This window comes from Aptenodytes patagonicus, chromosome 12 (assembly GCF_965638725.1).
Source record: "Aptenodytes patagonicus chromosome 12, bAptPat1.pri.cur, whole genome shotgun sequence".
NCBI classification, from domain to species: Eukaryota; Metazoa; Chordata; class Aves; order Sphenisciformes; family Spheniscidae; genus Aptenodytes; species Aptenodytes patagonicus.
This window is the reverse complement of record NC_134960.1, coordinates 23426691-23449832: the sequence shown is the minus strand read 5'-3', so window position 1 is coordinate 23449832 and position 23142 is coordinate 23426691. Positions and strand designations below refer to the sequence as shown.

Genomic DNA, 23142 nt, shown 5'->3' with positions numbered 1-23142 from the left:
AGGAAGGGTGGAAGAGAAGCAGACAGGAGGGGGCAGTCAACAAAAATAAAGCTGAAAACTGTCTGTGCTCCCTAAAATTTATGCTGATTGATACACAGCCTGTAAAAGATTTAATCCCGAAGATCTAGTGCAGCTCAGGGACACGAGTAGTACAACTTTATCTTCTTTTAAAAAAAAAAAAAAAATTAAAAAAATTGATAATTGAGAATCAGATTTTATTCATATAGTTTTAAATGAAGCTTTACCAGAACAAGCAGAGAAATATCCCTGCGCATATATATCGCGGGGCCAAGACCTCTGCCTGCCTTTGTAACCAAATGAGAGTCCGAGGGGAGCCCAAACGAATCTAAGGCTCAGCTGGGATTACTTGGCAGGAAGGTCTAACAAACCTTTGCACTAGGTACGAGTGCACTTTAACTGTAGTAAGCCATGCTAACATATAGCAGCTGGATTTGACAAGTATTGTCACTGCTGGATTGCCAAATTTCTATACTGTGCAGCCTTATTAGATGGAATACAGGGTTAGCTTTATTTATTTTCTAAACACACAGCATTTTGTAGTATTCCTGGAACAGGCAACTGACAGAAAACACTAACTGCAGGTAAGAAATACACAGCAGCATTTTGCTTTTCTCCAAGTGTTTCACTCAATAAGGGAAGATGAAGGATGAACTCAAACCTGTGTACGACTTAAAAGAGAAATTTTTGCAAACCCTTCCCAGCTCAACCTTCCCGATTCCATTGACAAATTACGCACCAGCTATTACTCACAGGAAAACGGTGCAGACTGAAAAGTCTTAGAAAAATCCTCAACATGACCACTAACACCACTAATTCAGCCTCCAGGACTGCATATGCACAACAAAGGAAACAGACTGGAACAAGTTTAGATAGGTCACTTCAGTTGGGTTCTAGAAACATCGGGGGGGGTTGTCACTGAAATTTTGGGAGGTGACAGTTTTCAATTGTATTTTTTAAGTAAAGCATTCTCCTTGGTGGTAGCATTAACATTTGGTTACCACACTTAAGCAACAAAGTATTGTATCGGAATTCAGAGTTGACTTTTGCCTCACGTTACAACCTTCAATGAGCAAACCAGGTTTGTATTAAACATTTCAAATATAAAAGCTCCCACACTTCATCTGCTTACTATGGATTACCACTTATAGCAGCAGATGAGCATTAATTAATGCAATACAATTGTTTTCTTGCTCAATGCACTGAAGTGCAAGATACTAATTGGATTTCTAAAGATTATTCCTTCCAGAATACTAGACACCAAATCACCCTTTTAAGGATTTATATTAAGTCAAACTGGTCCTTCCTCATGAAAGACACTGGCTCAATGCTTTCAGATCTTGCAGCTATAGATATATCTAAACACACGTGCATGTGCTGTGTGTACAAAGCAGGGGTGTGCAGAGGGACTCCACTTGAGCCAGTTTAAGGGTCCTCACTGTAATATATTGTGTTACTGTTACAGGTTCCACAAGTTCTCTACATCTCACAACCATGACTGAAAATGTCCAAGTATTTCTCGCATACTTTAGATTTTCATCATGTGCTTGAAACATATGAGTGTGCACTAAGCACTTCACGTGCACAGCAACAACGATGTCAAATATGAGAGAGAACAGCAAAGGCAGTAGAAATGCAGATAAACCCTGTACTGATACCCCAAATAAATAAAATCTAACAACAAATAGTCCTACAACACCCACTGATTAATCATCCCCTCTATAACTACTGAGTTTACAAAACTGCAGGATTTTTTAAAGTGTAATTTTCTGTTTCCTTAGTGTGGCTGGCAAGCTGGCCCAATGGAGCATCAACGTAATTCATGCTCTTGGAGCAAAACACGTCTGAGAACATCTACCTCCAGTTTCATGGGGCTGATTTAGCTCAGCCTAAGTTACACAACGACATACAGATTTTTCAACTCAAACATGACCTTGCAAGAATGGTTCCATCATCCCTTCGCAAACATTTGTATGAAATTGGGGTTAACTCGTATTTCCCCAAGTCCATTTCTAGATTACCAACCTCGATCATGGGAGGTGGGACAGCTACTGCTCCTGGGAACCCCATCCAGGGAGACGCAGTCATCCTACCGATGGGACACAATGGAGAGCCACCTCTCTGCTTCTGCCTCCCATTACTAGGAGGAGCCCGGGGCCGTGCCCTCAGGGATGGCTTCATTGGTCTGACACTGGCCCCAGGGAAGTCGAGGACATCTTGCCGATCACTAGTCTTTAGCAGGTCATACTCACACTGCCAGAAGCTAATGTGCAGTCCCCCCGAGGAGCCACACCACCATACCCACTCCAGACTTTCATCTCAATAATTGGCATTAACTCAGGAACAACCGCAGCACCGCAGCTCGGCGGTGGAGAGCAGCACTGGCACTGCCCATGACTCCAAGGGGAAAGGCTAGCTGGAGGACATAAAACCAACCGCGGGGGGATGATCACCTTCAGCATCTCTGCGGTGCGCTGCAGGATTTTAATGGACTAGAAAAATGTGCGGCTTTCACCCTCTGAGAAGACAAGGGAGAAACTTTCAAACATGCAGATTGCTTCCTACTGAACAGGCATTCTGTCTTTTCACCAGGAAGGGTACTGATAAACACACCGATAGCCAGGCATTGATTAAAACAAACAAATAAAAATCAGTTTTCACAATGCATACCTCAGATCTTTATAAAGATCACCTATTTTGTGACATAGGTTTTGGATGTTTCCAAAAACTTCAATATTCAAAAGACTTGTATTAAAAAAAGATATTCTACATATTTTAAGAAGGTCTTGCAACTTTCCAAAGGGACTTTCTTTGAATCAGTGTGAAGTTGAAGGCAGGTCTCCAAAGACATGGATGACTATTTTCCAAAGTTATGAAAAAATATCACAGGAAACACGAGTAAAACAAAAGGAAGCAAGAACTTGGTATTTTATCTAAGTACGACTCTGGAGGCATTGGCAGAACCTCGAGCAAGCAGCTCTGGATGAGATTGCAGCTGTAGTCTGAAACTGCATCTACTCAACTGTTGTCATGCCGTGAGCATGGACGTTCATGAATACTGGACTTGGATTTCAGTTCCCCTTTCCTCAAAGGAACTGGGATTTTCAGGACAAAGAAAACAACACTTTTTCATGACAGAGCAGTCTTTCAGCCTGTCCACACAGCTGCTCAGTAACACATTACTGCACAGAGGCTTTTGCACATTGGTAACTGCGTCTTGTTTTATGAGTCCCCGTTTCTCACTCCAGATTATCCTAGTAACCAGTTTTACTCCAAACAGCAATCCTAAATACATAAACTTAGATGTCACTTTCCAAATCATTACCTTAAAATATCACAATTCGGTATAACTGACCACAACTAGAATTTCAGAACCAAGTAACAGTTAATAAAGTTTCTCAAAACACGCCTGGAATTTCAGCATACAAATGGGAGCTCGCAGGAGGAAAGTCAGACAGAAGCACACAGAGATGCCACCTCCTGACTAAAAATACCGGCTGAGTAGAACAAACAGGAGTAAAAATATTCCAACTAGAGACAAAACCTAGCCACAAAAAAAGCAAGTTCCTCATCTTGAATACCCTAAAACAGAAAAAAGCCTCAATTCAGATACTGCCAACCAAGAAATCTACTACAGTAAACGCATAATGTGAATGGAAATGAAACTCCAACTATGCAAGACAACATGCTTCAAGAAACCAAATGTGTACTGAGTAATGAAAATTAGATCCAAAATGTCCTCTTCTATTGGAAGATGTGATCCAAAATAATTTATTGCTTTCCCACTCTAAACTGCATAACATCTGTATCTCTTTTGCAAACCCAATTAAAATTTTGACTGTAGTAAGTCACACCTTCAATGATAGGATTAGTTGCAAGATTTTTGCTTCAGCACATCCAAATAAAACTCCATTACAACCAAAATGTTCTGGAGTGGAAAGAGCTGCTTCATTTTTAGGTTTTACCTGACTTTCCAAAGGTTACTCGGTTACTTCTGCATAGCTTTATGAAAGAGGGGACTCAGGTACATGTCTACCAGTGACTGACTGCCAGCAAGACTTCCAGAACTTTGCACCTTGACATCGACCATCTCAACACCTAGCAGCTGACAAATTATGCCAGCAGACTGGCAAGATAAATACTCCATTTATGTATGTTGTCACAATCAAGTTAGTCAGCAAAATAGATTTGAGGCTTTGTAGAAATGCAAGTTCTCCCTTACAACTAGTCTCAACTGAGGCTTTGAAAATTTGCCTCTTACATCGCCACTGGTAAGAGCAACGGTAAAAGGTATTTCAGTGCAGAGGGCAAAAAGCCAATTTAACATTTCTGTTCTTCTCACATAGACCCGATACAAACTGGAATACTCGGCAGGAATAAAAATGTTCATACCTCTTCTAAACCAAGAGTCACTCACCACCATTACTGCAGATCCACTCGTGGCACCGTGATCAAGGGAGACGCTTCATCGGCACACCCAAGTGCGAGACACAACTTCTCTAAGAGACAGACTTCCCGCGCACCAGGCACAAGCCCCTTAACAATTTTATCTGGCATCTGTAGCACGCATGTAAAAATCAGTTTTCATAACAGTTTCTGTTGCTCAAAATTCTTTATAAAATTAAGGACTAATAGGCAAGTTTGTGGAAAAAGGTCAAGCACGTTTTAAATATGGATCAAAGAGTTTGGAGTATGAGTAGGTAGATTTACAGTTTGTTTTTAAATGTACATAAACTTGAGATATAGTAGGATTATAATTTACACAGAGGTCACTCTTTTACACAGTCTGGATGTAAAAAGTGAGCAAAATATCTAATTCCCTTCCAAAAATTTTTTAGGGGGAGGGAAGTAAAACAGACTTATGAATTTCAGAAGAAAGTATATTTCAATAAAGCAACATCAATGCATTTTTGCAGGAGCCTCTGGAATTGGACAGCTAAAGTTTCCTTGAGTTGCATTTCTGTAAATATAGTTTCCAATAGTTGTGCTATTTGTATTGGTTTTTGAAATGAGTAAATTTCATTTCTTAGCAAAAAATGTCTTTAATTACTCAGCAAAACCAGTAAACAGTTTCAGAAAAATCAGCCAATGTCTAATCAGGGTTTTTTTAATTATTTTTTAAGATAAAGTTTTTCTGGTTGTTTGCAATCTTTTTTCAAACGGCACGGTTCTCGCACTAGCTGACTGCAGCAGTTTTTCATTTTGGATGCGCTGAATACTTTGGATCTAATACGCAGCTGCTAACCATGAAAGGGTATATACTACATGTTTTTGTGCTAGATATGTTAAACTGTCAGCAACAGAATCTGCTCCAAAGATTAAGCCCTTGTTGATTATGTTTTGCATTAACCATTCAAATTTTCCTCCTCACACACTCCAGTACTAAATCTTGAGTAATAAAAATCAAGAATAATCCAATTGCATTTTTGTTTTAAGGTTGGCTGAATACTCTGAAGAGCATCGTAGAGTGGGGGAGGGAGGCACGCCATGCCAGAAAAGGGGGAACTAAGACCGATTCTCTGTAATACAAGAGGATTTCTTTGAATTACACCGTATAGCTGAAGGGAGCTGGTACAACACATCACACTATTCCATCAACTATGGTTTCCATGGGAGGTTGCAAAGTTGCAGGCAGTCTCGACTTGCATGAGCTTGATGCAATTACCATTCTAAACGTTCACAGGAATGGCTGGCAAAAGGTCTTACCATACATTTCCACAACCTTGAAATGAACTTAAGAGGACAGGGCAGTGACTACAAAGACAGGGTGGGGGGGTGGGGGAGGGAAGACAAAAAAATAGGGGCTGAGGGACAGACACAGGGTGCAAAGAAACACTGAAAAACACCGAATTAAAAAAGACTACAGACCGAACAACACTGGCTATATCCTACATACCTCCAGCAGCAAACATCAATCCTAGTCAAATCCATGGAATGAAATCAACCAAAACGATACCTCTTTTTCCACAAGGGGACTCACAAAACCCAATGTGTGGGAACTTCCATTCCTCTTCACACCGTTATCAACAAATGGAAGAATGTTTGGATTTTTGCTTTTCATCCAGGTAACAGGACACATTTTTGCCACATGTTATATCTAACAAGCAGATATTTCTGTACAACAACCAGGGTTTAGAGGGTATTCTGAAAACACAAGCCATTACAGAACTGAGCAGTTGTGCACGGATTCGAGGTTGTTTAAACCGTAGCAACACCTCGAGCAGCAAGGACAGGGACACATTTGTCCATATAAGTGACAATAATTTGGCTGTTTCTAGAGATGGCTACACACTGAAGAAAGTCACTGAGGTATAAGCCTGTATAGAGGTTTCCTAATGCGCACTACTAATCACTCATGATAAGGCTTTTTAAAGAAGCACAGAAAAAGATGAGGCCAAAGGGGCTAAAACAGGTCTCCAGTACAGGAAGTTTTGCACTTTGGAAAAAAGGTATTTAAAAGTCTCATGTTAGAATTGGAAGTCACTGTTAGGATTAATAGCACTAATCACGAACTTTATTCTTAAGCAAGTATTCCCAAACTGGAAAACCCCAAGATGTTTTTGGAGGGAAGGAGAGAGAGGGAAACTGAGCACACAAATTAATGCAAAAATAGGTATATTTCTTAACCCACCTGCTATTAGGTCATCAAGAGTGTCGGTAAGCGTCTGTGCTGGAGTGGCAACCATTAATCCGTCTGGTTCTTGAACTAAGAGCCCCTGCCCAGCAATTTGCTGCTGCTGTCCTACATTCTGCTGATTCCCTAATGCTTTCTGAAGTTCAAGAGACTCTGTCCCATTATAACCTAAATTACCAGAAAAATTACATTGCGGTGCTGGCAAAGGCTGGATAGGGACAAACTCTATTTGTTCAGCAGGTGGTGGAGACTGTTGTTGCTCATCATCTTTAGACAAGATTGTGTCAACCTGAGGTAACCCTGAAAAGTTATCCTCTGGCAGACCCTTATCAGCTTCCACTTCTGGGAAGACCCCTGTAAGTGGGCACTGCTGCTGCAGGGGAAGTGGTGTGTCTGTCTGACCTTTGGTCTCCAAATATTCTTTGGTAAACTGCTGTTGGGTTTTCATCTGCAACTGCCTTTCCACCTTCTGCAGCTCCTTCAATATTTTCTTCTTCTTCTGTACTTGTTCTTCTCTGTTCTTTTTAAGTTCTTCAATCTTATCTTTATTTAAAGGTTCACCTTGAATTAATTCCAATGATTTAAGTTGTGCTTTTTCAATAGCACTAATTCTCTGTCCAAGTTCATTCAGCTTGCCTTCAGTCTCTTCTACTATGCATTCCAAAGGCTGGTATGGGTGAAAAGGTGGCAGTAGGTCCTTATCTGCTACCTGCAGGGAACTTGACTTCTGCTTGGATGCACCTAAGCACATGAAAAATGTTTGAAAAAATGCCATGCTGAAGATACCCCAAACCTCCCCTCTCACCCACCAAAAAAAAAAAAAAAAATTAAAAAAAAAATGTTTACAACTAACACTGCACATCTGTCAAACCACAGAAAGGTAAACCTACACTCCATGTTAAGACAAGAAAGGACAAAGCATATAGCTGGAATTTTTAATATCTATCCTAATATCCCTTTGAACACAGCTATTTTAATCTTAAGGAATAAGGAACTTTTATGATTTCTGACATACATGACAGTGCATCTGGGAAGCGAAATCAGCAAGAAGAGCAAGGCAATTTAAATAATTTACTGAGTTCCCAAAGTTGTTCTGGTGTGCAGAGCAATTAAACTAAGACTATTTTCCAGAGGCTAACTTCCAACAGCAAGGTTACAAGCAAAGGCAGTCTATATTTGAAAGAAGACTAACTCTACAGTAAGATCAGTATTTTGAACTAGTATTTCTGCAAACACTGTAGCATTCCACCTTTACATTACAAACAGAATCCTGCCAGTGCAGATTTAATGTATACAATATATTTTGAAGCTTTGGCACCTTTTTAAAAGTTCTGAGACAAAATTAACAGCTTGCTTGCCTCCCTCTCTCCAGTAACAGATTAACAATTCTGCTCACTATTAAGACTTAAAAAATAATCTTCAGCATGAATCTAGCAAGGAACACCAAGCCAGGGCAGCACTTCTCTGAATGCTCACTGCCTTCAAGCAACCCAAGGCTGCTTTCCCGAAAGCCACGTCCGTGAAACCTCCAGTCAGATCTTCCTAATAAGAATCTATTAAGTGCTGAAATTTTAATATGACTTCAGTGTAAGAAACTTTAATTAAAAATGTGGAAGGTTTTAGCCTGATCAAATAATTTCCTGCACTAACACTCATTTGCTATACCCAAACAGTGACATATATAGATTTAAAAAAAAAAAAAAAAAAAAAAAAAAGAAAACTCCAATATTTACAAAGCAGACTCATACAATTAATCATTAAAAGGGGAATTAAAATTATGTACAGTTTGAGCCTTGGCTTAATAAAGTTACCTAAACACACACAGTTCAGTGAAAATCTGGATGCAAGAACTAAGTCCCAGATCAATCACTACGTCTGGAAGGATTAAGTTTCCTAAAACATCGATTTATTTCTCCCTGGGCCTTCCTTCACCATAATACTAATTCACAAGTGACTTCATTTTGCATTGCTGTCAAAACAGGAGTCACATACACCTCACTCTGAAATGAATCTTTTTTTTGAGGAACTAATTGAACAGGCAAACAAATGTGAGAATTTTCTCTTAAAAGAGAATTTTCTCCTATAAAGAGAAAGAACAAATATTAAAATAGAATTGAACCAACTGTGTGCTGAATACCTTCACCAGACTCTCTAGAATGAAAGCAAACCATATCTAAATTTAAGGGAAACAACAAAAATCTTAGTAACCCCAGGAAATATCCCAGCATCCCACAAACACTGTAGGCACCCTTCAGTAAGTTCTTTCTCCAGCTCAGTATTTTACACGGCTGCCTCGTACAGGTCAGTAGTTCCAGCTGAATACCTATTCCAACCACTACTATTATTTTGTCTCTGAACCATAAGTGAGTCCCAAGACAATTTCTTGGAAGACAATAAAAGAATTTGACTAAAGTTTAGCAATAACTTGCTTTGTGCTGGCTGATGGATATTTAGCTCAAGCCTGCTACAAGCTGCTGGCTATTTGGCTTTGTAGTGTACTTAGGTTTATATAGTTACCCTTTCATTTAAAAAAGTATGATTTACATTGTAAGTTTTGCAGACCACTCTTGAAAAATGTATTTGCACTCACCAAAAACATCTCCAAAATGCTTGTCTATGTCTTTGTTAGAAACTAATAAAAGTCAATTGATGTCTTTTGAAACTAAGCTGCTCCACTGCTGAAGTAGCAGAAACATTATAGTAACCTAACTGCAAATTAACCCTGCCTTTAAGATATGACGAAGATGGGAACCCTTTGCACTGCTCTGTTTAATGTCATTCCTAAGGTTACCATATCTATCGTTTCCATCCTAACACAAAGCATTCCCACGACCTGGCAGCTCTGGACAGCTTCCATCACTCTGTAGGAAAGAAAAGCTGCAGTTCAAAGAGCCCCCAAATAATAAAGTACCAATATTGTCCCTCTCAATTAAGTCCCACCTGGGGAGAAAATAAGCCTGCCATAGGAAAACTTTTCTACAAGCGCAAGAGGAAGTAAAGAGCAGACGTGCAGCCTCGTATCAAGGCCTGGACTGGGTAGAGGAGCCAAGGCTGGTCTCACAGCGGGCAGCGCTCCCCAGACAGTAGCTCAGACCGGGAATGACCATGGAAAGTTGGGAAAGTTTCTGAAGACAGGCGTTAGGAAACCAGCAAGTGAAGAGCTGGGCTCTCAAGTTCCAGAAGAGGTGCAGAGATTTACTTTAATCAGCTTCTAATTAGTTAGCAGGGCCACTTTTCAGATTCCAGATCATCCTTTCCATGCCAGAAAATAGTTGCAACCTGTAATCTTGGGGATACTGGAAGAGGACAAGGGGTAGGAAGAAAGATCTGCTAAACCTGACACGCACAGCTGAACAGCCAGTTCAAACCAGAGGTGGAGAAGACACTGGTGGTAGCTTCGAATATGTAAGCATTGTAATATAATAATATTATAATATTGGAAGTATTTAAAAGTAGCAATTTCCTGTTTTATCCAAATCTCCTCTGTATTACAATATCCTGAAAAATATTGTGCCCATTTTAGTAAATAATTATGAGCAAGACACTACTTTATACTTTCACTTTTGAAATGCGTTAAGTGCAGTAAGACTTAAAAATCCAATCATAGGCCAGATCATAATTATGTCAACTTTTTGTTGTTGTTGTTCATTAATCTTTTTGGTGGAGCATCAATCTTCTACACGACCAACCTACCACAAAATTAAACCTAGCAATATTAAGTAATCAATCTAGCCCCTAAAGCAACTGTTTTGGCCACTTTTAGAAGACTTGTTTAGTACAAAATGAAGACTGAGTATCAATAAAATCCAGATGTTGCTACACAAATACCACCCGCCATCAGGTAATCATGATTACAGGACAAAGAATTGTTTGGTTGATAGAAAACCCAGAGTGGTTATGGGCACGCCAGGAAAGCCACAGAGTAAGGAAACAACCATTTCCCAATTTATTTTGCAAACAGTAGCACCAATTGCGCTTTTATTTATATTTCCATATTCCCACAGGTTCTGGTCCCTAACCTGACCAACTCAGCCTTCACCACCATTCCTGCAGAGCATGCACATGTCTTCAGCCAGTTTTTTGACCAACACACACAACTCAGGGTAAGACCTACTCTGCACAAATGCAGCTTCCCATCCATTTCTCTGACTTCTTATTCTCTCCAGGAAATGAGGTAAATGTTTCCTATGGAAATCTCCTGTACTTCTCCTGTACACTGTAGATAATCTCCTGAGTACCTGAGTTGCTATAGTCCGTTCACCCAGATAAGCCTCCCCCAAGCACCATTGCTGGTCTCCTGAGCACCCAATAATATGCACAGAGGACACCATTACCAGTTTTTAATGCCTTCTGGCTGCAAGTAACATTTAAAGGTCCTAGACACTGTGAGCAAGAGTTTGGAAAAATAACCTTCATATTTATAGTACTCAGGTGGCTCTCCTGAGCAATTAAACTCTTCTAATTTAAATTCGCTTAAAACACATTCACTCTTTGTAGGGTTGCTGCCTACGAACAAGTCTGATACTATATTTCTTCCTGAGTGCTTATGATTCTTGAGGAACTTGCTCTTCTAGCCCTGACTTCTAATCCATAGGATGTCATCTTCTCCCAAGAAAGAAGTAATTTATATGCCCTTTCACAATGAATAGAGCAGCACAGGTGAGATGCTACTGATCCAAAATAAACCTACCTAAAACTAGCCTTATTGACCCAAATAACATTGTTACTAGACACACCATCTACGTTTGCTAACACCCAAATGACAGCCTCATACTTTACAGTAGTAGCACAGGGAGGTACTTGTGCTGTCCTCTGCGTCTGATTATATATATATATATATAACACACATTTATATATTTTTATATATTTATTTATAAATATCTACTCCAAGGAAGTGTCCAAGAAACATGAAGTAGATAAGTAGTTTTCTTACATAAATGAAGCCTAGTTCAGATCTTACCCTAAAAGCACTAACTGATGAATTAGCAAGGACAGACATTTGTTGTATTTTAGAGCAAGCAACAAGAGTTTAAGAAAAATCATTACTTTATTTTTAAGGTCTTTTCAGAAACTGAAAAAGACCAAAGGTTTGTTTTTACAATCCATTATAATCTTCAGGAAGTTTCTGTCAACACAACTTGCATTTCAGCGTAGTGGTTTTTATCTTGACCACCACCTAAAACAGTTGTATTATACTTTACTTTTTATTAGATGAAATTCTGGGACTTGTTGACAGCTCCTTAATTTCTAGAGGAGTTAAATGAAAATAAAAAAAAAAAAAAAGAAAAAATGAGAGTGGATCCAAAGCCAAAGACTTAAATTCCAAAAGATTTTTCCAGCATAAAAAAAAATTACAAGAAAAAAGTCAACTGCGTGATACACATTTGTACATTCAAATACATCTTCTCTGCCAGGACCAATTCCTAGTATATAAATCTCAATGAATCACCATATCATCCTGACAGGTAATATTACCTAGAACTTAAAAAACAAAACAAAACCAATAACAACAACAAAACACACCAACACAAAACAACCAACCAAAAAACCAGATTCAGTCTGTTCCTCACTTCACAAAAGGCAGATGTCAGGAAGCATAAATCCATACTAAGATCTTTGTGCTTTGTTAACAGAATTGCTTGTCCACTGTTCTTGCACTTTAGGGTTTTTTAAAAATCTGATTTCACTTGGAAGTTGAGACTTAGATTTGCAGTCTGCAATTAAAATTCACCAGCCTCAAACAGGAATAAGATGAGCTCAATATTGAATTTTCATGAAAATTCCGTGTTTAACTGTAATTCATATCAGTAAGAAATTCAGCTCTAAGAACCTGGGGAAACAATCAGTCAATCCATACACACAAAGTACAGTATTATATAATCTGGCTAACCGGGCAACAAAAAAATAGCCTACTTTTCCCAGGTAATTTCAACTGAAACTTTTTTTTTTAATACATACTTAATTCTTCTTTATAAAGACCAGGACGATTTGTGGAGGGCTGAATGATCAGATGAGTCTGTATTTTCACTACGTTCCTCCTGCGAACCATGCAGTATTTTTGCCAATCTTTATCACTCCTGCAGCTGTTTCTATGGAAAACTTGCAGGGAATAGGTGCAATGATATCCAACAGGCAATGGTTACATGGCTGAAACCAAGCCAAACTTAACTCAATTGTCTGACATTCAAAAATTTGAGTTACTTTCCAGTCTTAGTCTTCTTCCCAAGTTTCCTCTGGTGGCTTGAAGGTATCTAACTGGAAAATTGCTAAGATGTAATTATATCAGTCGGTGGCAAGCAGGTGACTGAAGCTTCAAAGGAGCTGAATTTCACAAGCCACCATGAAAAGATTTTTTATACGCGTGTGCTCTTAGGGACCTACATGTCTTGTTTTTAAATCATCTGCCTGCACTGCTATATATTTGCATAAAAGAATAACAAGTCTGTAAGTCTACTAAGAAAGTATCAGTGAAGTTAGAAAGCCATGAGGCTTTCTAATGTTACATTTCACTTGGTAACTCCACCCGGATAACTGGATCAGCTGCTGACCCAGGCAGAAAATACAGAGGAAAATGGCAAGAGTTAATCAGAAGGTGTTGAAGCACATGAAACAATGAACAGGCAGCTGGACTGTGCAGTAGAGAAGTCTGAAAGGAGTCAGAATGGAAAAGCAAGAATATCAGCTTGCGTTTTTAATGCCTTCACCTCAATGAGAACAATATAATCTTTTTAGTTCTACTGTTAACCTGGCCCCTATTTCAATTAAATCACACAATGTATGAGATCTCTGCCAGTGTATAACTTAGTATTAGGCATAAAAGTCAGATATTGGAGTAAAAAATATTTACTGAATTTGTAGCTATTGAAGCTACGTGGAGTTTCTTTTTCTCTCCTTTCTCCAAGCCATTAGGCTGTTAGATTTAGCACGGGGATACAGGGGATACCGTATGTTGAAGGTCTAACTTAAAAAGCTTACAGATTCCAAAAATCCTACTCAAGGGAACTCTGGTCTCCTTCCCAGGGATCAAAGGCAGATATATGGGCAGCTTTCACGTGAATAACTTAATTCTATTAGGTCTTGTGGAATTCTAAAAAAACATGCACCCCAAATGAGAAACACTGCAAGTTACTGCCCACTTAAAAACAACAGTGGAGAAGTCTAATGAAGGATGTTGGTAGGTTTAAAGCACTCAGTTAAGGCCAATTAGTTCATTTGTAAGCACAATTTCAGATTAACTATGAAGTAAAACAAATCTGGAGAAAAACTTACAAAATAACTGATAACTCAGCCTCCAAAACCAGACTACTTTAAATTTTGACATGTTTAAAAACACCTTACATAATACAAATACTTTGACTAAGAAAATAATCCTGCTGCTTTCCACAGACTTCCTGAGCAACCCTTTGTTGCACTAGCATGTTGGTTTTCAATAATGTTCTAAAAACATGCCGTGGGTTCAAGCTACTGCACTCACCAGGCACGCTCTGCGAAAGACTAAGGCAGAATCATAAACACCGCTGGAAGCTTCAGATCCCACTCTTGTTAAACATTAGCTTGCATTTACAAACGAGACAAGATTATCAACCGCAACACTATTACACCAGCTGATTTCCTGAAGAAATCCAACAGAATTCCTTTTGGCCATTTCACGTGCTGGGCACCAAGACCCCCACGCCCCAGGGAACCAGATGCAGGGGCACTTGGAGCTGCGTCATAGCCACTGCGCTTTACACCCCTTGCAGCGTAAAGCAGGAGAGACCCTCTGGTCCTGCAGAAATAGCACATTTGCTTATTCTAGCCAAAAGACTCTCTGCGTTGAGCTGCTGCATCAGAATTGCTGCTGAGCAATCCTGACCGTGTTCAAGCAAGGGCAGCAGCAAGCACAAAATGCCAGGGAAGGTACCTCCTGCCTCTCCCCACGACAGCACAAAGAGCTGAACTTCACTGGGATTTCACTTTTACATGGACACAATAGACACATGCTAAATGTGTCTATGTGTCTATGTCTAAATGTGCACTAAAAACAATCCTTCCTAAGTACGTAAGTTGAGGTCTGTTCAGTCCTGTGAACTAGTTCTGCTTCTTCTTCCGTCTGATTTTTCTTCAGCTCTTTAGGAGGTTACCAACTTTGCGTATCACCTTTATCTGAGTTGCTCTAGATCCACTGTCAGGTCTGAAATGTTCCTCTTTTCAGTTGCTAAACATCGATATTAAATCCTTTGCCAAAATAATTATTCAAATGGCAACTATTCCATATGCTTTCTTACTTCACTGGAGAATAATAATGTAATTCAAAATTCCTCTTGAAAAACCTCACACCATATTTCAATCATAACAATAACATACAAGTGTATTCTAGTTTTACACTCAACTTGCCAAGAACTCTTCAGGAAACAAGTTGTTACTATTACATTTCTTGCAAAACTAATACAGGTCCTTAAAAAACAGACTGCACCAAGGTTAAGAAGGCTAGGTGCTCCTCTCTTTCCTCCAAATAGTTAAGAGTTTATACAAAAACTTGAGGGGCTACTTCTAACTGTGAAGGCAAGAAATTTGTCTTCCCCAGGATAAACAATTTTGTTACGTAAGAACTTAAGACTGCTTTCCCCCCCACCCATGCAAATAATGAACACGCCTTTATTCGCACCCTCTTTTGCCCCTTGTCTCCCAAGAAGTCTAATGATGAAAGTCTGGTATATTAAAGCCACGTGTATAACAAGTTAAGAATGGAAGTTCAAAGAACACTAACTCTACTGCAGTTAAAGCAGCAGAGTGGTATCACTACAATGATCACAGTGTTTATCACAAAAATATCATTTTTCCCCTAAAGATCTGAGATACACAAGAGCTTTGCACACAAAGTTTTCAGGAATGCTTCATCAGCCCAATGACACATTTCAGATTGCTACATCTCTTGCAACGCACCACAGATTAATTTCACTGACAGGCATGAAGCATGTCCTGAAACACTGAGAACAACTAGATCTCTCTGTGCCAGTTCCAGCAACATGGTACTGCTAAAAACGTGCCTAAAATATGCACTGACTTTTGCAATAACTTTTTTTTTTTAAAGAGAGCTATTTCTTAAACTACAGTCAACTATTTGCTTTTCATAATTTGATTAAATAACATGAGACTAAGCTTACAACTTTAGTCTTCTGACTCAGTGTCAACTAATCTCTCATTAATTCCCATACATCACCAAATGTACTTCCAGAACACTAACCCACTTCACAATACTAACAGTTATTTAATTGTAAGGGCACACATGCTGGTATATAGCTTTTTGCTGTTTTATTTGAACCAGAAGTTGCATATATTCTTTTCATTTGTTTGGTACTCTTTTTTATGAAATCCAAAATACCAAGTGTTGCACATCCTAGGAAAATGATACAGTAACTGCATTTGAGAAGTCACACACATGGCATATATGCATGGATAGAGTCACGGCTGCACACTTAAACACCATTAGGTACACAATTTTTTCTCTCTTCATTTGTGCCCCCGGGGTTGGTTTGTTTTGTTTTAGGAAGCACTGAGCACTTCCAGAATAAAGGAATTAAGTAAAGCTAGCTAATAGAGCTTTGGATACTATAATCTTTAATATCCCCGTCCAAAACTGTAAATCATTAGGAGCTGCAGTTTGTAACTTTCCACTTGAGAATGTGCTTCTCATTCTGAGCTGACTTAGCAGACATGAAGAATTTGTTACAGAATCCATAGCTGGAAACGAAGTGCTAAATTCACCATTTAATGACTGCAAATAGTTTTAACCAGTCAGTACAACCATGTTCAAAGCAAAAACCCTGATGTTATGATTACTTACAAGAGTACTATTACTAATACAAGAAAAATTCTCCTCTAAGTAGATCTGCATTGGCATTTTACAGTGCCAACATGTTTGCATTGCTACTGTAGGAACAGAAAAAAGTTGATGTATCAAGTTCATCGATAATAGTTGCAACTATTCTAGATGACCAATGTACAATATTCAAAAGTTAACACCACACCTAGAGTTCATTTATGTTTTTTAATCAGTCTGCACTATGGCAGTTACCACAATCATTTTCTTCAAAAAAATTAGAATAAGCGTAATTCTAATAAATTAGAATAAGCATAATAAAATTACAATAACCAGTGTTACTATACTGCAGAATTCAAGAAAATAAGCAAAAATTATGCACTACATAAAATACTTTTAAGTTATACTTCATTAGAGGTGTTCAAGAATTGATGGGGTGGACTACACTATGCATAAGCTCTAATAAAATTGTCCCCAGCCTATCAGTTTCCAAATTGCATATATTCTCCGAGTGGCTACATACTAACCTTTCACCACTCCCAAGAGAGGTGGTGAGTTCTCTTGAGGGGTTCTGTCAGGTTCCTGGGGAGGTACAACCATAGCAAGTGTATGCACCGGTACACGTGGAACCTTAAAACAAAGCCACAGACACACACTCAGATAAAAAAAACCTTTTGAATGGACCAGATCTCGAAGTGTTAATACAAAGATACATTTCTACAGCAGACCTCCATTCCATTCTTCCCAAACTGTGTATGGTATGCTACCTCTTGGTAGGACCTGTCTCATGCTATTTTATTGTGGATAATATGTCAAAGTTAACTATGTTACTCTTCACAAAATTCCAGGCTGTGTAGGCTGGAAAACTGTTAACATCTTTAGGCTTCTAATCAGCTAACTCCACTGGAAGCTACCTCTCTCCAGCCTGCAGAAGTCTAAATTTACACAATCTATTTTCTTTCATACAACAACCAAAATCAGCACCAACATTTGAGGGGTGCTGTCACAAGGGTTTAGAACTGCTGAAGCAAAATACTGAGCAAACGCAACCAAGAAAATAATACTCTCCTGAGATACTAGGTTTGGGACTATCCCATCTAAGGAGCAGAAAGGGAACATAGTTGATGCACTCTTCAGGACGCTGCAGACGATACCAATCAACTTCCTCACTCTCCACCATTTTCAAATGCATAGACTTTTTTTAATTCTTTCCACTGTGTATGTTCACATCTACATTAACTTCCGAAGTTAACTACTAAAGAAGTGCTTCTTTGCAACATTCATGGTGATAGTTAAAAAAAATTCCTTATGCCTTACCTGAGACTGATCCTGAGATGGAGGTGTGAGCTGAGACAAGTCTGCTGCAGGAACCGACAAAACGTTGTTTGGGTAATCCAGCAAGTAAGAAACAACATTTGTATGTCCTCCTTTTGCGGCTTCAATGAGCATTGTTGAGCCATCCTGAAGTGAGATTTTGGAAATAAAAAGCCAGAAGATGAATTTTGCTACCTGGTGTAGCACGTAAGATATGAATTAGACCATTTAAAATTGCACATTTACTAATCCATTAAATCAACTACATGGTTCTTTCAGTACCTATGACAAATACATAGTTTTAAGCGAATACCTTGAGCCGATGAGTAGGATCTGCACCGTGAGCCAGAAGGAGCTCAACAACTGCCAGGTGGCCTCCCGCACATGCCAGTGACACCACCGTGTGGTCATTATTAGCTGTAGCCCTGTTAACATTGGCACCTATAAAGAGAAGATCTCAGAATTAAACACAAGCAAATCCTTTTTAAAAGAAAGTATCGACAAGTACAGTATTTTCTGGAATAAAGATAAACTTTTCTAATCTTCCTAATTCATACGCCCACTTCTGGGGTAAAAACAAGGGATTTTTAATAACTGATGGCTTCTACACATCATCCTCCTCACCTTGTAAAGACAAGGCAGTAATGACAGTAACAGTGGGCCTCGTAAGCGGTAAGAGAGAGGGAACACTTACGGTGTACAAAGCACAACTTCTAAATTTTCATTCTAAGCACTTATCAGTATCACTGCATGGTGCAATTTTTACTGTTTCAGACAGTACTTGAGGATGTGTTTTTTCTGAAGGAGGGACTGTTTGGTTTTTTTTTTAAGAAACTGAAAATATTTGCTGTACTTCAAATCTATTTATTAATCTATACAAGAGTAGGAAAAGTAACTAGCAAAATATTTTGTGATTCATTGTATCATGAACTAAATGAACTTCAAAAAACCCTTAACAGTTTGACAAATGCTCATATACACATAACCAGATTAATTTTGAAGAAGGATCACAAACATGCAGAACTATAAAGTGGCATTTTAAATTTTTAAATTAGTTATTTAAACTAGTATTTTACCTTTGCTAATAAGGAATTGCACAGTGCATAAATGACCAGCTCGCGCAGCCTTCATTAGTGGGGTTCTCCCACCTTCAGATTCATGCTCCTATTGTAAAGAAGAAATACCAGATGTATAAATGGGCAAAAATTGTACCATTGTTTCAGCTTTTGAACCGTCTCGTGATGGGACCAGAATTACCTGTCTCAGTAGAAGATCTATCTTATAAGCTGACTGTAATCAATATAAACTGACTGGAATCAATTTTCATGTTACCTCAAATACTGAATCACACTGTCAAAAAGCATTAAGACCACACCCATACCATTATCACACAAGGACGTTTCCCTGCTTGCATATCCCTTTTTATTTTAGTGTTCAAATGCATAACATACTTGAGAACAGTAACATCTGGTTTCCTCCTCAAAAAAGGATGACTGTAACACAAATATCATCCAGCATCAGAAAGTATACAAATAACTACGAACTGATGGTGCAACAGTTCTGAGAGCTGTCACATGCTGCATGCCAGACCTTTAAAATTGCAATAACGTCTGAAATGCAGACAACATTTTTAAAACACACTGAAGAGGATCAGCAATAAAAATGAGACAAATGACTGCAGGTCACAAAAAGTCTCTGAATAAGAGGACTGGAGAATAAAGCAGAACGAAGGAAAAAAGGTGATACAAACCAACAAAAAAGGAATGAGCGACAAGAATAGTTTTCTAATTTAAAAAGTTTCTGAATACTGGAAAGATGTGGTTGAATACAACTGTATTAGAGAAGTTACAGCACTAGAAAATTTGCCTGCTATGTAGACATGATCAATACCACAAAGAATGCTGACTAATCAACCCTCCTGCAGCAACAAGGGGAGAGAACATCATCTTCCTGGGAGTGTTTGTATTTGTGCTCTGAATATTCAGTCTGATCAATAATATACTAGGATCGTGGGGTTTTTTAATTAAGTATCTGGGAAGCCAAGCTCTAAATTCACTATTTACTTCTGGAATCGTATGTGTATCTGACAGCGAAAGTTAACATTTAGTACTGACAGTGGATGATACCGCTATTTACAAATACAAAAGGACAAGAATAGATTTGACAGAACAAATCAACTCCTTCCCATAGTTTCAGTATTCCTGAAAACTCTGCATATGTCCTTTGACATATGGCTTGCTTTGGTTGCAAGCTTCACCTTAAGTTAGCTTTCTGTTCATACACTCGAGGAATAAATCTCTTAACTGGATCTTCTATTGGAGACTGACCGCATGCAGAAAATACAAACCAATCCTTTGCCGTAATGGGGGTTACACTACCCCTCTGCTATGCGCTTTGGAAAGAGCGGAAACACTCTGCTCCTGTACCTTCAAAAGAACTTTGTGTTATTGTACACGGCTTCAACACACGTTTAAACTCCACATTAGTGCTCTGATTTCTTTGCTTACTTGGTAGTATAATGCATAAGTGCATGCAGGCAGATAGGAAGCCTTACTACTGAAGTCACCTCTTTTTTTTTTTTTTTTATAAGTAGATTCCACTCCCAGGGCAAATGACTGCTTAGCTGTCGATAAATATATGCATGCTTTTGGATTGTCTGCATGTCAGAAATATTTGCAGGACATGTACGGCTAATTATGTTAGTATGTGGCCCTATGATATGCAAGAATTAGTAGCATGCCCTTGAGCTCTGATGCTTACTCTGGTATTTGGCATAGTTTTTCCTTCCTCAGCCACTGCCAACAGATCATAAAAAGCCAGATGCTGCTGTTTGCCTTATGCACAGTAAACCCCTGGTACTGCCGGCAAATCACTCGCAAAGCAGCTATGGATGCAAAGAACTCCTGAACACCACTCCACTCGCTGAGCAGGACCAGAACATTACTGCCCAAGCAATTTAATACACATTTCTAAATCCCCATTGATGCAACAGCAAAGATGGCGAGAAAAATTTATTTTAGGTCATCTTAGCTATATTCAAGATAGTGAAAAGCCATCTTATATTGCATTCAAATGTAGCATTTCAGATAACTAGCAGTAAGGTATCATTATCTGCAACATTCTCTATCCTAACAGACTTCACTGTTGAAGTCTTAAACACAGATGTCAGGAGGCTTCCTCATTTAAATGCAATGCAGTGATTCTGCCCAGTTTAACCAACTGTCACTTCATCAAGCAGGCAGAACTCGATCCTCAACTATTATACACTTCAAATACTTGCAGTACCATACACATCATCAGTCCAGCCAAACTGAACCATTTGTGTGCCCACCTGCTGCAGATCTTCAAAAGTTATTGCATTTTGATGGTATTTTTCACATCGGAAGATAGAAATGCATATTTTATTTTAAGATTAAATTAATTCTATGACTTCAGCATTCTATTTAGCCCTAATAAAGGCTAGCAGATAGCATCAACTCAAGCTTTAAGGGAAAACATCTGGAACAAGCCAAAATAAGAAGCTGAGCCACTGCAGTGCCTTTGTCTACTTGCATCCTTTCTTCTACCTGGAATGGCCATAAATTTCAAAGATTTTTTTTTTTTTTTTAGCTGCAGTAGATAATCAAAATCGGGACACAGAACATGAAAGCTGTCCAAAAGCATCCTCCATCAGATTTCCAATGCGTTTCTTCCTTGTATTAATATGAAGTACATGCAAATGCTTATTTTGCAAAAACTAGCAAGGAATACTCATCTCCAAAGACAACTTCCCCAGCTATCTGCACTGTAGGACTCACCACAGTATTCTGTCTCTCTTCACTGCTCCAGTCCTGAGAAATATTGCAGTTAGTATGATCAGAAAGAGGTATAAAGGAGAACACCTAGCCAGCTTTGACTAGAAAAGCCATTCTCTAAACACGTGAGTGATGTGCTCTCCTGCTAATTCTGCTTGAACAGAAAGAACGCCCGAGAAGAATTTTCTGTAGGTTTGGGTACCAGATAGGAAGGAAGTGGAAAGCGAGAGTATTACCCAAATCAGGTAAAAGTTTACATTATCTGCACCTTTTCCACTGGGACTCAAAAAGGAGATGAGAATCCAGTCAGTAATAATTATTTCCTTTCTAGACAAATCAATACTTCAGAGAGCAGAGAAAAAGCAGTGTCATCAGAGGCATCTTACGACAATCGCTGATTTTATTTTTTTTAATTCTTGATTTCGAGTCCTCTGTTTTAGGCAATTCCAAGATCAGCTACATAAGGGCTTCCCCCCCCCCGCCAATTACTCTCCTTGGTTCACAAGTATTCATGGCTGGCAAGTATTATTCACTAGGATATTTTTTTCGAGTTTGTTTCCAATGTTGTATGTTATTTAAAAATTCTAGAACAAAATCTGCATTTTCAAAGTAAAGGTCCAACTGCTCTCTTCAATTCTTTAACGAGCCTCTCTCATCCATGACAACAGTGAATATTTAACAGAGATCTAAATGTTATTCTAAGCAAAATGATTTAGACAAAGTTTTTGATGCAAGACAATAGCCAAACAATACAGTTCTTAACACTATGCCACTTTGCTAATTGTCAAGATTGAACTCCTATCAAGGGATACAGCATTCTAGCAGTCACTAACCTAATTGTCCCAGATAACCTTCCTGAGATATGTAGCAAACCAGTATTTCAGAGGCACCTAAAAACTCTACTAGGCCTCTAGTTTAAAGTAAATTTCTGAAAAGAGAAGACCTTACAGGAAGCTGGATATGTACTAACAGGTTTAAACATAGCTACTTGTGCTAATAGACTCAATGAGATAACTTGCTGCATTTGTGAAGGTTGAGATTCGAGATACTGTTTTTTAAAAATAGGGTTTTAGAAAACCCAACAGAAGGAAAAATGCAGGACAAAGATGACATATCTAGTCTACACAGTGAGTCTTTGTATTTCTGAAGAAATTTAGATGCCTTAAAGCCATGCTTGTCGTTAGCATGTATCCTGAGGCTGCAGCTTACAAGCATCAAAGGCCAACCTCACCTGATGCTTGCCCGGCTCTATGCCCTCCAAAATAGTCTTCTTTAAGTCCTCCTGCTTGTCCTGCGGAAGGAAAAAGAAGAACTCACGGCTCTTGTTCTACAAATAAATGTTGTACTTGGTCATGAAGACCTGGAATGTGAACTTAAATGGATCAGATCCACCAGCTGAAAACTCTGTTTTGCTGCAATTAGGCAAGCAAGCACAAAGGTAAGACCAAGCAATGCAGCTCTCGCCAGTTAAGACTCCTATCACAAGCCATTCAGATTCACGAAGAGAGCACAAAGGTCATACGCAGCATCTCGTTAAATACAAGATGACTTTTTGTTCACTACCGGCAAAAGAGAGGATT

At 38.8% G+C, this 23142-nt stretch overlaps 1 protein-coding gene across 3 annotated transcripts in view; it reads right to left on the bottom strand.

Annotated features, from left to right (window-relative positions):
- Positions 1-23142, bottom strand: part of ANKHD1 (ankyrin repeat and KH domain containing 1) — a 117604-nt gene that overhangs the window by 28974 nt on the left and 65488 nt on the right. For 2 of the 3 annotated variants that reach the window (XM_076350086.1, XM_076350087.1), the window contains exons 11-15: positions 18845-18932; positions 18082-18209; positions 17772-17915; positions 16982-17084; positions 6650-7393 (exon numbers count right to left, since the gene is read on the bottom strand). In XM_076350086.1, coding sequence (XP_076206201.1) covers positions 6650-7393; positions 16982-17084; positions 17772-17915; positions 18082-18209; positions 18845-18932 — 1207 coding nt within the window. Of the gene's footprint in view, positions 1-6649; positions 7394-16981; positions 17085-17771; positions 17916-18081; positions 18210-18844; positions 18933-22793; positions 22854-23142 lie in introns of all 3 variants that reach the window. The other variant, XM_076350085.1, reaches the window with a different exon arrangement.